The sequence below is a fragment of the Grammomys surdaster genome, unplaced genomic scaffold (genome assembly GCF_004785775.1).
Source record: "Grammomys surdaster isolate TR1022 unplaced genomic scaffold, NIH_TR_1.0 364, whole genome shotgun sequence".
In the NCBI taxonomy this organism is placed as follows: Eukaryota; Metazoa; Chordata; class Mammalia; order Rodentia; family Muridae; genus Grammomys; species Grammomys surdaster.
Genome location: NW_021604783.1, coordinates 1,430,894 through 1,445,594, shown reverse-complemented (window position 1 = coordinate 1,445,594; position 14,701 = coordinate 1,430,894). Strand labels below are relative to the sequence as shown.

Genomic DNA, 14,701 nt, shown 5'->3' with positions numbered 1-14,701 from the left:
AGGAAGGAAGGAAGAGAAAATATGGCTTTCCTACCTGAGCACTGGTACGTTTCCTTACATCACTACCTGCCGTCTCTTTACCTAGTACTTGAAGATGTATACGGGTCTGTTTTCTACTATAGCATAACACTCACGTCTGGATACTTTACAAGGAAAATAAGTAGTTTTTTAGCTTACAGTTCTGGACCTATGAGAGCAAGAGCCTGGCTTTTCTTGGCTCTGATGAGAGCCTGGACTTCTAGCTAAATTACACATGGCTGATACCGTCACGGTGGGAGTAGGTACAAGAGGTAGAGTGTCGGGAGGAACAAGGGATTCACCCACTCAGGACTAACCAGGCTCTCAGGAGAAAGAGGGTAGCAGCCAATGACCTAAGCATCTTTCACTGGGTCCCACCTCTGACAAAAATCCTACTGCCTTAAACCACCACACTGGAACCAGGCTCAGTATTTGAAACTTTGGGGGACACCCTCAAACCACATCCTAAGCACATGAAAGGATTGAGTGTCCTTAGTCTGAGGAGAGCTGTTTTTTTCCCAACAGTAATGCAGGAGAAGCCAGGGGTAGGATATGGGCAGGGATGGGGCAGGGGCGGGGGGCAGGGGCAGGGACGGGGGATCGGGGGGGCGGGGAGCGGGGGGGGGCTGGGAGCAGGGGCAGGGGCAGGGGCAAGGGCAGGGGCAGGTATAGAAGGAGCCAAGAGCAGGATAGGGGCAGCAGAATCCATGAGCAGACCAGGGACAGGCCACAGAGCACCAAAAGGCCAGCTGCACAGATTAAGAGAATTCCCAATAGCTTAGAAGGACAAGATTAGCTGGGACCAGAGAGCTAGACCTGAGTGACCCCTTGATTAATGTGAATCCTCAGAAACGGTGTTCCTTCTGAACAAAGCCAGCAGGATTAAGAAGAAAAATCTTTACAAATCCCATGAAGCCAGAGAGGCGGGTGCTAAATAGCTTGGCAGGGCTTGGGCGGCCAAGAGGCGCATCAAGCCAGCCATGGGAGAATGCATACAAGCCCAGGGTGCTTGACTCTGCCCCAGAATCCTGCCCCAGAATCAAGGCCTCAGGGCTACCCATGTGCCCCTCTCTGAATGCTCTGAGTTCAGCACAACAGCTCAGGGTTTACTCAAGTGCATATCATTGATTCAGAGATTTGCCCATGGAAAAGAAGACAAGAGCTTTGACTCTTCCAGGAGCTTTCACTGAAAATGTTTATTTCAGAATATGAAAAAAGAGATGCAGTCTCCCCCTTAAAGCACTGCAGGGCCCACTTGCAGGAAGATGAGCTGATTTAGATAGGGAACCTTTTCTCAGTCAGGTCCCATGCCACAGCACTGGGGTGCTGACCCCTCACCCCCCAAAATCCTACACTTGGTTAGGAATATTTTCCCTGAGACCACAGTCCTTATTGCCAGTGACATTGAGCCCAGTCAACCCCCTTAACCCCCTCTGTACTGCTCTGACCCTTCCTTTTTCCCGTCTCGAGTCCTGGGTGCTTGTGATGCAGTCAGCGATTCAGAGTTATATTCTGTACCTTATCGAAAACATGCCTTGGGGGCGGGGCTCTGTAAAGCTCTAAACAGAGTTTTCAACTGGGAGATTGAAAAATCCAAATCTCTCCCTTTGCAGAAGCAAAGGATCTGTCTGTATTGAACTCCCAAGAGGACCTGACCTCAATGCTGAATTGAACTCAAAGTGATGACCCCTTGGCCAAGGCATGAAGTTCAAGGTCACTGGCAATCCCAACGTCATCCATGTCTGTTACCACCTCCTGTGAGCTCTTTGCATCTGTAACTTCTATTTATTATGATTAGTATTTTAAATGTATGAGTTCTCTGTCTGCGTGTACACCTACGTGAAGAAGGCATCACATCTAGCAGACAGATGGTTGTGAACCATCATGAAGTTGCAGGGAATTGAACTCAGGACCTCCAGAAGAGCAGCCAGTGCTTTTCAACCACCGAGGCATCTCTAGTACCATCGAAGTGGAAGTGGTGTGTGTGTATGTGTGTGTGTGTGTGTGTGTGTGTGTGTGTGTATTTCCTGGGTTGACGGGAATGTCAAGGGGGCTTCCTATAAGCCTCTAAAGTGGTTCTCAACCTTTGGCGAACCTCTGTCTCCAAAAGTATTTACATTATGATTCATAGCAGTAGCAAAATTACAGTTATGGGTTGGCAGCGAAGATAGTTTTATGGTTGGGGTCAGCACAACATGATGAACTGTATTAAAGGGTCGTGGCATTGGGAAGGCTGAGAGCACTGTGCTGGAGGAAGGAGTCCAAAAGAGCTTCACACAGCCCCTTAATGTTGCCCCCAGATCCTGTTGTAGGATGGAGACCTCCCCTCCACATGCACATAAGCTGACTAACGACTTACAGGAAGTCTTAGGGACAATTTGTAGCAGGTACCAGGCTCATGTTGCTATGACTAAGGGACACATGCCTCATACAGATGGCCAGCTAATACCTGCTTCTGGGCCTCCTTAAAGTCCAATTCTTCCCTTTCCTTAAGTCCAGCTGAGGCAGTTTATTCTCACAGAGAAAACAACTCACATTTCTAATTTTCTAATGCTATTCTCAAGCTCAGCTGCCATTGCAAGCCCTCCTCCTTCAGACATCACAAATAGCATGTCAATGCCAGTGCAATGGCCAAGTTTCCCCAGTTAGACTTCCCCACTGACAAGGGAGGAGCAGCTGCCCCAGCGACATGAAAAGGCCATGTGAGCTCTGATCCTCACTGAGGCTTCCTCCTACTCCTTGTCCTGTGTTCTAGTGGCAAAGCCTGTTTTGGCCGCCTCAGACCAGGTCAATTCATTTCTGTCTGCCTGGAACACCTGACTCCTGAGCTCCATCTATTAAAATCCCAGATACGGGGATGGGGGAGGACCACTCAGCTGATAAACTGATTGCCTCGAAAGCCGAGTTCGATCCTCAGAACCCAAGTTAAAATGCTGGGCATGGTGGTGTTAGCTTGCAATCCCAATGGTGGGGGAGTGGAGATTGGAGAATCCTGGGGTGGGTTGCTGGCCAGCCATTCTTGCTCTAATTAGTGAGATCAGGGCCAATGAGAGACTCTGACTTAAAGCAGGTGTCGTTCTCAAGGATGATGCCTGAGGTGGTCCTCTGATCTCTACATATCTGCACATACACATAGCCCCCTTTAACATGCACATACAAACACGCACACATTTAAATCTAAGGCACAAGTGGTGGCTTGGTACAATGGCCACCTGCTTTATGAAGACTTTAGACCTAAGTAGCATCTCCTTCGTCCACTAACATGGATTGATGAGCCTCTGTCTTAACCATCACCACACCCTTTCTTATTTTACCTTTAAAGTAGATATTTCCCAGTGGCTTTTAGCTCTCAGCACTGTGGTCCCCTCTCTGTTAAAGCCCCATTCCCCTAGCCTCATGTCAAGCATGGAAATGTTTATTAGTGAATATTCTCCATGATATTCCAACTCTCTTCTATCCAGAGGGCTTTTCTGTGTCCTGGGGTGTGTTTCTCTAGCTGTGATGTGTGCCATAATCACTAGGGAAGGAAATTAGAAACACAGATAGATACTCAAGAGAGAACAGAGTTGAGTGCAAAAGAAATGCTAATGCTCTGAGGATGGGAACAGAAAGAGCAATTAGAACTCCAGGGAGAGCAAAAATCTGCACAAACAATAAATATAATGAGAACACCCTTTCTGTTGCCAGAATGAGCAACATCTAGTCAAAGTTAGTGGCTTATTGAATACAGCAGTGATATTACTTGACCAAGAAGATGGCAGGCATTATGTGGGGTATCCTCACGAAGCGATACATTTTATTTATTGTAATACTAAGTCAATAGCTAATGTCTAAAATGAAGACATCCATGTTTGTCCTTCATATTGAAACAGCTTCCCCTGAAGGAAGGGATAGAGAATGGTGGTTTTACTTATAAGTCTTTCAAAATGTGTGATTCTTATTATCTCTATGTAAAGATTACCTTAGCTAAACTGCAAAGCAAAACAACAATAACAAAAAATTCCAACCAACCAACCATCCAACCAACCAACCAACCAACCAACCAACCAACCAAATAAACAAAGAGCAGGTTTCTAGACTCCAGCCCACATCTACTGCGTTAGAGCCTCTGGGGCTGGGTGCCCAGAGGCTTACAAGCTTCCAGGGTGATTCCAATCCCTGCCACTATACACAGATGTGGAAATAGATGAAGCCACCTCAGATGTGGGGGGAACAGATTTGGAAACAGAAGTTTTAAGTCATTTGCTTATGAACATGGTGCCTACAGTTCTCAAACAGAAAATATGGGACTATCTTGGCAATCCTAGAAGAAGCAGGATCAGAAACCAAATGTAACTGTGTGTGGGTAGGTGGAAGGTGCTGGTGGTGTCAAGAGAGTGTATTTTACACACTAGTACTCCAGAGAAAAGAGAATTTGGGAGGTCCCTTTGGTTGTCTTTCCTAGCATTAGTGATGTGTCTGAATCACACTTGGAGCAAAGGCTAAGGTGGGGCATGTGTTTGTCCCTCAGTCGCCTGCTTGGGTGGGGTTAGAGGTAGTTATACTATATATCAGAGTATTGTTCTTTATTGTAGTCTACTTAGGCTACAAAAAAACCTTTTTTTCAAATGCCACAAGGGTGGTAAAGTAAACATCTGAATGAGAAGTGTAAGTTCAAGGATATAAGTAGGGATTGCCAGGGATGTCCCCCCCCCTTTTCACGTTGGGGCCTTTGCTGTGAAAACAGAGGAGCTCAGCCAGTCCTGAGCATAGGGCTCAGACAGCCTGTCTAACAGCATGGTTGACATTCCTCTGTCTTCTTTGTAAGGTAACTCTGCTCTGTGTACTACCCCCCCAATCTTCTCTTTCTTCTTCCCTCACCTTTATAAGCCCCCCTCTTTATCAACAAACTCTGGAAGGTGTTAATGAATTGGGGCTGACTGACCCAAGACAAGGCTTATCACTGCAAATTCTCTGAGCCCTAGTGTCCTGCTTCAGGAGGGAGGGACTTGAGGGAGGGACTCAGCTTTAGTCCTGTGCAGGGCAGTTTCAAGGACAGACTAGATAAAGGTCTAACTTGCTATGGGCTATGATCGTGATAGATCTGGAGGTGATCTTATGTTGCTAAGAGCTGTGGGGGATGTTTGCTTTGTTTTTTGTTTGAAATAGAATCTTCTGTTTCAAGAGGCATTAAAAGAGCAAGAGAGACTCAGCATTGGAGGGACTGGGGCAATGGCTCAGCGTAGAGGAGAGTTTCTTGCTCTTGCAGAGGTGTTGGCTTTGGTTTCCAGAACAAGTCAGGTGTCTCACAATGTCCTGTAAGTCTATATGCTGGGGATCTGATGCCTTCTTCTGGTCTCTGAGCATACACACACATACATACACATACACAGAGAGAGACACACACACACACTCACTTCCTTTAAAAAATTAAGGGATACACACACATTAAAAAAATTAAAGCTGGGCATGGTGGGTGGGAGGCACACAACTTTAATCCCAGCATAGGAGGGCAGATTTATTTTTGTGAGCTTGAGGTTAGCCTAATCTACATTTCAGGCCAGCCAAGGTTGCAAAGTTAGACCCTGTCCCAAGTAACAGCAACAGCAGCAGCAGCAGCAGCAACAACAACAACACCTTTTAAAGTGAGAAAGGAATCTTGGGGATGCAGCTTAGAGGAGGGTAGTGGCCAACTTTGACTCTTGAGGACTTGAGAGACAAGTGGCAAGTGGGTGAACACTTGTGTTTAATAGTGTGCCAGGCATGTCCACCATAAGCACCTCCATGGTTCCCATTTTATAGATGAGAAAATTGAGACTTAGAGGTAAAGGTCTTGCTTAAGCTTACATAGATAGTCTATGACTATCAAGACTCAAGATTCAGACCCAGGCAGTCTGACTTGGAGCCCCTTCTCAGGACCGTCCTGTTCCTGTTGGCCTGGGGACACACAGACTGCACTCACCTGTGCTGTTGAGGCTTTCCTCACAGGACTGCCAAAGCCCTGCGTGGAACCTGCGCTGGATAAACTTGTCATCTCCTGTTTCCCAGATGTACTGAACGGCTTGGCTGTTATCATGCCTTCTGCCCGTGCTGCTGCTGGCCCGGCTGAAGTGAATGCAGTTCAAGCCCCCGAGGAGATCTTGGCATAGAGGTTTCGTCGTTCGTCGGATCCCTTCGCACCAGTGGCTGCTGCCCATGGCTGTGAGGGAGAAGGCGAGGGCCAGGCAGATGGGGAGGAGGGTCAGTATCCGCTGCCACCTTGCCCTGTCCATGGCAGAATGAACCTCCCAGTGCCAGTGTGAGCGAGGGCCCCCTCCTCTCTACTGTAACCTGGTCTCCATCCCCCAGCCCTGCCATCTGGCATCCTGACACAGCTTCTTCCTGGTCCCCTGGGGGGAACCTGTGTATATTCCAGCATATAACATCTGTGTAAGTACCATGGCCAGAGCTATTCTCCTAGGAAGAGGTTCAGAGTGGGCCTTTCCATCCACCCTAGGATGAGTACATGTAGGGGACATTGGTCCATTTTAGAAACCAGTGGTAAAAGATAACATAAAATTTACTGCCTTAACCATCAAGTGTATAGTTCAGTGGCAGTACGCATGGTCACGTTGCTTGGAAACGTTCACCTCCATCTCCAAAACTCCTTCCAGCTTGCAAAATCAAAGCTTTGTTACCATTAAACAACTCTCCATTCTCTTTCCTCCCAGGTCCTGGAAGTCTCCACTGTCCTTATTGCCTTGGAATTCTACAAGAATCCTCCTAGAAATGCAACAATGCAGTATTTGTCTTTACGTGTCTGCTTTATTTCCCATTGTACAGATGTCCTCAAGCCTCACTGTGCTTTAGTATATGCCAAAACTCTTCACTCTTTGCAAGGTGGAATAGTATCCCTGTATTTATTATAGCACTTTGCTTCTCTGCTTCTCTCTTAATGCCCAGGGTCGTTTCCTTTGACAATTGTAGAGGATGTTGGTTTTGAGTGAAGGTCAAGACTATCTGGGTGGGTGACTTGATGCCCACTCCACTCGCTCTTTTGGAGTTAAGGTGGTCTCTTGGTACTAGATTCCAGAAGCATGAGAAACTCTCTTTCTAAGAAAATATTATCTTACAAATAGCTAGGTTTCATAATGGTATTTTTAAATGTAATGTGCTTTGTTGTTTCTCTTTCTACCTTCTTTCCCATCCACCCTCCTTCTGCCCTCCCATCCCCAGATACCCCTTTTTGACACACGTGATCTTCTTTACTCTCCCTCTGCTCTCCTAATGCCCCTTGCACCCTCTCATCGTCTCCCATCCAGTTGGGTAGTCCACGTGCACTCTCAAACCTTTATCTGCATACGTAAACGTTAGAAGTTAGGATCTGCATATGAGAGTGAACATACAAGAAACATGGAAACTTGTCGGAGTTTCTGGGTCTGTTTCTTGCCCCGCACTAGAAAAGAGAGATTGCAGAGGACAAACAGGTGCTTAGCCCAGAGACTTGAGAGAAGCAAGACACAGGCGCTTTACTTCAAAGCCTATGTATTGCACAGAGTGGGAAGGGACATGTGCCCAATTAGCTGTAGAAATTAGCACCATCTAGGAGACTCAAAGCCCTTGGACCATCACCCACATCCTCACTGAATGGATCCTTGCAGGAACAGCAATGTTGAAAATCCTTAAGTTAGGGTAAGGCTAGACTCCACCTCCTGGTAACCAAGCTTAGAGTATGGTTGGGAAGGAGTGTGGAGCCTCCCAAGAAATTCATCTTTTTACTTAGGTGTCCAGGAATAAACCAAAAACTAAACTGTTTTTAGGATGGGGAAAGAAAAGGCAATTAGAAACTCCAGGAAAAGTCAAAATTTACATAAGAAATTCAATAAGCCTGAAGCCAGGAAGGAATGGAGAAAGGAAAGAGTCTATGTGGCCTCAGATGAGCACGGGCTCCTCATTAAGTGTCGAGCAGCCCCGGAGGTGGCCAGATGTAAGCGTGCAGTGACATTTGTGTTTGTCTCTCTCCATCTGTTCTTCCCTGCTGGTGAGGCTGGAGGACCTGTGGTCTGTGCTCCTGGTAGCCTTAGAAACCACATGCGGCTCTCACAGACGGATTTACCGCATTTTGACACTAGATGGCATCCGTCCAACAGGTAGCAGGTAGCAAAGCTGTATGCAAACCAACCAAGCCTTGTCCTTTCAGGGGGAAAAAAAATCAGGAAAAATATTTTTGAGAAACATTCCAAGAAGCAAGATGGAATATTCGTACAAAGCAGGTGTTTTCTCCCGCAGCGTGCAACCTAGGAAGCTCCCCTTTGATGTGGACAGAATAGCTTCACAGCCACATTCAACACACACACACACACACACACACACACACACACACACACACACACGGGTTTTCTTTCTTCCCTCCCTCCCTCCCTCCCTCCCTCCCTCCCGCCCCCACTCCCACTTCATCCCATTCTCTGTGGTCCCAAAGAGATGACCACATTGACTGTAGAAATCACACCAGCATAAAAGCCTGTCTGGGAGCCCTTTCCAGATTCATCTTTTTACCATTAAGGTTTGAATTCTTGCCACTTGAGGGTTTTAAGATTTTTAGGGATTTGTATCTAGTGGTGCTCACCTGGTTTCCCGTGAATGGTCAGAACTCACTGGGCTTGGCCAATGAATGGAAATGAGCTATGGTTTGACTTAAACGTGAAAGGAAAAAAAGGGAAGTAGAAGAAGAAAGAAGGGAGGGAGAGAGGGAGGGAGAGAGGAAGAGAAAACTGCCTTTCGTTCCTCTTGCTTTCTGTTCTGACATTTTTTCTCTCACCTTCCACTTGGACCTCCAATGGAAAGACTGGATAGAAAGCTGGGAGCCAGGCAGGGAGAGGAGGAGTGAGGGGGTCCACGCAGAGCCTTAGAGACAGAGATGAAACAGGAGCTTGCTTTGCGACTCCGACTCCGAGTACTAACGAATAGTTTCTGACCAGGTAGTTGTGGTCAGGTGACTTGGCTAGAAGGTCTGGCTTTGTCCTTTATTTGCTGTGCAGCCTTGAACAAACAACTTGGCCTCTCTGAACTCCACTATTTTTCAATCCTCAGGTGAAGATGTAATGGTACCTTGGGAGGATACTTGTGAGTTCAAGTAAAATAGAGCAGAGGGTGGAAGGTTTTGTAACCATAAACTGAGGTAGGGAGGTGGAGTGTTGGTTAACGAGTAGCCATGAATACCATAAAAGTATCGGTCAGGTGGTCAGAGTAACACTGTGTTCAGAACACAATAGCCCACTCAGAACACGTGGACAATCAAGAGGCACCAACCTCTGCGCTTCCTACCCATTGTTTTGTTATCGTGTGGACGTAACTCTCGTCACTGAACAGGCTTTTGCTGCAGACCTTGGGTCTGGTGGTGCTGTCTCTGAGACGGGCAAACTGCTCTTGTTACTGTGGCATAGTAATAACCTCGGAGCTCAGAGGTAGCCCTGCCCTGGTGTGGTTTAGAAAAGTTTGATGCCTTAGAAAGAATCCTGGCTTAAAAGATGCCTACCTGGCATCCGAGCCCAATCCTTTCCAGCTATCCGAACCTCAAACTGGCCGTGTGTGTTCAGTAGAATCCTCAGAATGGAAACCATGCCTTGCTTTTTCTTCTGGGCCCGCTGAGGAAGTCCCAGGCAGCATAGACGTCTTGGGGGTAGGTCTGGGAAAAATCTCCCTAGATTTTAGGAGGGGCAAGCGGGGGATGAGAAACTTGGAGATTCGGTAGATGGCTGTAGAGCAGCTCAGACAGTCGGCGGCCTGCAGAGGACTTGTGCAAACACTTCCTCTCTGGACAAGGAGGAATGCAGGAGGCCACCGCCTGCAGTACATCTTGGAGTGTTGGAAGGATGTGCCTGCACTTGTGAAAGGGCGCCAGGAGGATGAGGCCCCAACCAAGCCCGGCAGTGCCCAGTAGATGCAGAGAGGCGCCCCTGCCTCGGGCACGGGCACAGCCAGCGGGCATCCCTGCGGCCCAAGAACCGGATCCTCTCCACTCCCACAGGATGTGTCTGCTCTGGGGTCCTGGGAGGCCCTTCATCGCCCTGCTTCTGCTGGTTTCCATCAAGCAAGTAAGAACAGATTCTTATGCCTCATTCTTCTTGTTAATATTATCAGTTGTGCATGTTTTCTGATTGTAGAAGCAATTTAGGCCCCTTATAGGCAATTTGGGAAGAATAAAACTATATTAAGAAAAGGATGCCGAACCACAGCCACAGCATCTGATCACTGTTCGTAGTTTGGCTGATATTTTTAAAAAAATAACTCTTTTTTTCTGTGCATTATTTTACACAGCTGAAATGATGAAGCACACATTATTTGTGTCCTGGTCTTCCTTTTATATCCTTCTAGAAGCTTCTTCCCTTGTAAGCATTTATGAGTTACACATTTCTATGCCTTTCTTACTGCTTTCCTCTTTTCCTAGGTTCCTATTGCAAATACTTAAAAACTTTCTTATAGTATTCTGTAGTCTATAATATTAAAAGATACCGAATCCAGAGACCTGTCAACATAAGTTACAAATCACAGTGACCAGCCAGAGCTCACCCTCACTCACGTTTGGGGTTACACGTCCAGTACTTCCCCACTGTTCATTTACATACAAGTTGACACATTGAATATTCACACTGCAGATACTTGGTGATCTGTTGTAAAACACATAAATAGCGTGAACACACCAATAGCCACAGAGCTCTAAGTTTGGTATCACGCATTCCCTGCTTCTGTGATCTCATTCTATGCTCTCAGCAGCTCTGCAAGGGAGGTTCTCTTGTTAATCCCATTTTACAAAGGAGGAAACTGAGCCCATGAAGGTTAACTAACACTACTCTGCATCCATCAGTGTGGCCCACTTTAGGATAACAGAGAGCTTTCTAGATGTATTAGCATGTGTTTATCTGTGTTTAAAATGATGCCTCTATGGTAGATTTTTCAGTAGCTTGCTTTCTTCTTATCCAAGAAGTTTAGGAGGAGTTTGCCTACTCCTTCCCTTTCCAGGGTCTCATTTCTTCAAGGCTGTGGTGGGGAGTGACCCCAGTGCCACTCATCTTGGTAAAGAAAGCACCCTGGGGAATGGCCATTGTTCCCCCTTTGCTTCTCAGTCCTCATTTGCATCTTCAGAATTAAAACATCCTGCCTTTCTGCATCCAGGGAAGGCAGAGGTGTCAGATCTCATCAATGTCCCTGTTCCCAGCCTTTCTGCTGGAGACTAGACATGCCAAAAGCATTGGTGCTGACTTCCAAGTCCAAATTCTCCCTCAGGCTGCCTTTGTTCCTCCAGCACTGTCAACTTGGGGACAGTTGGTGGTGTTGGGAGATATGGCTGTGGTGGCAGACTCTCGAGGGACTACATCCTCAAGGAGCAGGTGACATTTGTTTTGCTGTTTCCACTGTTACTGGTGGTTCCATTGTAGGGAGAGCTGACAGAATGTCCATCCTTGTTTGCAGTCTCTGGGTATCCCTGTTAAAAACCCAACATGTCCAGCTGTTACACCTGGTTTACTGTCTATCCATGTGTGTCCAACTGTCCAGCACACAAAAGCCCAGCTCCAGCCCTGGTCATTTCACTGTAAGATGTCTCCCCACACATCATCCTGTAGGATGCTCACAGTCAGATCATGAGAAGAACATTACTACTGAACCCATTTCAGAGATGGGCAAAAAGCTCCAGAGAGTTACACGATTGCCTTTCCTCGAGTAAATACATGAGCCGGGGGAGCCACTGTGTCTACTTGGCGGGCTATGGTCCTGCCTTTTGTCTTCACTAACACTCTTGGGAGCCGCTGACATATGGGTATTTATATATAATAACAGAAGCATCTGTGATACTTCAGGCTGCCTGACAATGCCAACCAAATCATAACTTGGCCCTTACACTCTGGTGTTTCCATATCAATAATGCACTTGGGGAGAGGTCTCTTTGTCCCTTGTCACCTGGACTGTATGTACAGAGATGTTAGCACTGTCTGTTCTGCAGCATGTGGCTGTGAATCTGATGAATCTCCTTTTGATTATCCAACTCTAACCTCAGAGTCTTTAGATGTTTATACATTACTAGGCTTTGCGTAGACACTCATGAAGTTCACTCAGACATGAGTTCCCTGCCTGGGGATATAAATGACTGTGGCGTGTTTGTTGCTGGCAGGAAGTCTTCATAAAATTCACTTAATGAGAAATTCTCAGAGATACTTTAGTTTCTAAATGCAAGTGGTGAACAGTGTTAGCTCACACCCACCCCTCACCCATACACGTTATTCGGCATTAAACATAAATTATTATAGGCTCTAGAAGAAGCTGATTTTAGACACTGCCAGTTGGTGTATGAAAGGGTGCATGGCTTAAATTTTTTAATTGACAAGGATAAACAGTTTGGCAGTGCATGGTCAAAAACCTTTAAAAATGTGTCTACTCCCTGACCCAGGAACTGTGATTCACTCTCCTCCTCTACCCCAGAGGTCACCTCAGAGGATTTTCATCACAATATCCTATTAGCAGCATTCAGAAGTTACTTAGATGATCCTTGTTGGAGGATTTAAAAATTAAATTCTCCCACATTCGTTCACTGCCTCATGTGCGGCGGTTAAAGGGGCACTGAATCAAAGCAACCATAAAGCAGTTGTAGGTGCATCTTGAAATGGATGCATCTTCTAGAACAATATGGCTTCCTTTTTTTTTTTTTTTTTTTTTTTGGCTAGAATAAAATAGAAGCAAGACGAGGCGTGCACGCAGGGAGATAGAAGGGTCTGGACGGGAAGGTGCTCCCTGAGGATAAAGGTTGTGATCCCTCTTGCCCCTGGTTTTGGCTCCTTGAGTTTCCCTTTCTTTGTTGTGCAGTATATTCATTGTCTAACAAAGAAAGAAAGACAGATTTGTGTAAGTGAAGCAATAAAGGCTGTCCTTACCCCCCCACACACACACCTCAATCCCTTCTCAGCCAGGTTGGCCATGGGTACAGGCTGCCTATGCAAGGGAAAGGAGATCGAAGGTCAAGCTGGAGCTTCCCATGCATCCCCTCTCCCCCTTACATTGGCAACTTAGCCGTGACCTGCTTTAGACACGCCCCCCTCCATCCTTCCAATGTCTTTTAACTGAGTACCTGGAAAGGCTGCTCACATTTCTGTAGCTCCTCCAGGCAGAGCGAAGTCAATAGTTTTTAGCTGTAATTTGTTTTCTACTGCATGTGTTTATTGTGTATGTGTTTGTGTGCATGAGTGTGCACATGCTCAGGCTGATGTCAGGTGTTCTCCTCAGTTGTTCACCTTCTTTTTTTGAGACAGGGTCTCTCACTGGTGCAGGCTCTCACTGATTCAGCCAGACTAGCTGGCCTGTAAGATGGGGCTTCTCCTGTCTCCTCCTCCATAACTCTGGAATTATAGGCACGTGCCCCCGTGCCTGGCTTTATACATGGGTGTTGGGAATCCAAGTTCAGGTCTTCCTGCTTGTGTTGTAAAGCGCTTTATCAACTCCAGATCTTTGTTTTTGTTTTTTGTTTGGTTTTTCTTTTCTTTTTCTTTTTTTAACTTTCACCATCATCATTAGTTCTAACAAAGAACAAGGGAGCTAGAAGTTTAATTCAGAGACTGATTTCACAGTCTCTTATTTAGGCGGGTCTGAGTAAGCTTCCCCCTACCCCCAGGGCACAAGCAGCCCTTTAAGTAAGGGAGAGTCTTACTTTCACAACTTTGAGGATTTTGGAAACATATTGATTAGCTATTAATTCATCTGCTGATTTTTTTTAAAGAAGCTGAGTCACTTAAGTATCAATTAGCATGTTTATTTCATTAATCTCTTTGTATGCTTGCTTATGCCTCCTGGGTTCCAACTCAGAAGGGGTCATTATTAGCAGAGATTCCAAGCTCACAGCAAGATGAAGCTAAGAGATAAGTGCCAGCTACTGTATCCTCTTGCTTCCTCCTTATTGGCTAATATCATGGTCCCCAGATTGTGTGTCAAGGTGAAAGGGGCACCATTGTGAATTCAATATATGGGACATATTAGTTTTTGGAGGAAAGTATTTGAATGTGGCACTTTCCAGACACCGTGCATCTTATCTCAAGGTGTCTGTGTCTTGTTCTGTTTTTGTAGTCTTGGGGACGGAACCAGGGCCTTGCACATGCAGGCAAGCAGGAGGATGAGCTACAACCCAAGACCTGAATTGAATTAATTGACAGGGTTTCATGTAGCCCAGGCCGGCCTTGAACTTACAGTGTTGCTAACGTTGGATTTGAATTTTTGATTCTCCTGCCTCCCGCTCCCAAGTGCCAGCCCCATAGCTGTGCTCCTTCTCACTGTGTCTGCTTGACTCACTCTTAGATTGTGGGAAACTTGGTGGTCTGCAGGTACTGCGGTAAAACGCAAGTACCAAACAGAACAAAATAGAACAGGAAATGAAGGTGGGAATGTCTAATCCCATTCTAAAGTTTTCCAAGTTGTGCAATGTCCGATAGGTTCAAAGTTGTTAAGATATAAACATTTACAAACTGTTTGGACTTATTTACTTAATAAACAGGACCTTGGGGGTTTGGGTTTTTTCTTTCTTTTTTTTTCTTTGGTCTGGGAATGCCTTGGAAAATTACTGAGATAGTAAAAGGTACCACAAACTGAGACATTTTGGAAACCTATGGACTAATGGTGATGGCACAAGCCCTTTTCCAAAGAGAGAGAGAGAGAGAGAGAGAGAGAGAGAGAGAGAGAGAGAGAGAGA

At 46.1% G+C, this 14,701-nt stretch overlaps 2 protein-coding genes across 2 annotated transcripts in view; one reads left to right on the top strand and one right to left on the bottom strand.

The window, feature by feature from the left end:
* Gsg1l2 (GSG1 like 2) overlaps nucleotides 1–6,269 on the bottom strand; it is a 16,909-nt gene extending 10,640 nt beyond the window's left edge. Inside the window, exon 1 of the mRNA XM_028780044.1 lies at nucleotides 5,960–6,269. Coding sequence (XP_028635877.1) covers nucleotides 5,960–6,269 — 310 coding nt within the window. The remainder of the gene's footprint in view (nucleotides 1–5,959) is intronic.
* A 3,660-nt stretch (nucleotides 6,270–9,929) lies between these two features.
* Nucleotides 9,930–14,701, top strand: part of Glp2r (glucagon like peptide 2 receptor) — a 61,691-nt gene continuing 56,919 nt past the window's right edge. Inside the window, exon 1 of the mRNA XM_028780130.1 lies at nucleotides 9,930–10,070. Coding sequence (XP_028635963.1) covers nucleotides 10,005–10,070 — 66 coding nt within the window. The 5' untranslated portion in view covers nucleotides 9,930–10,004. The remainder of the gene's footprint in view (nucleotides 10,071–14,701) is intronic.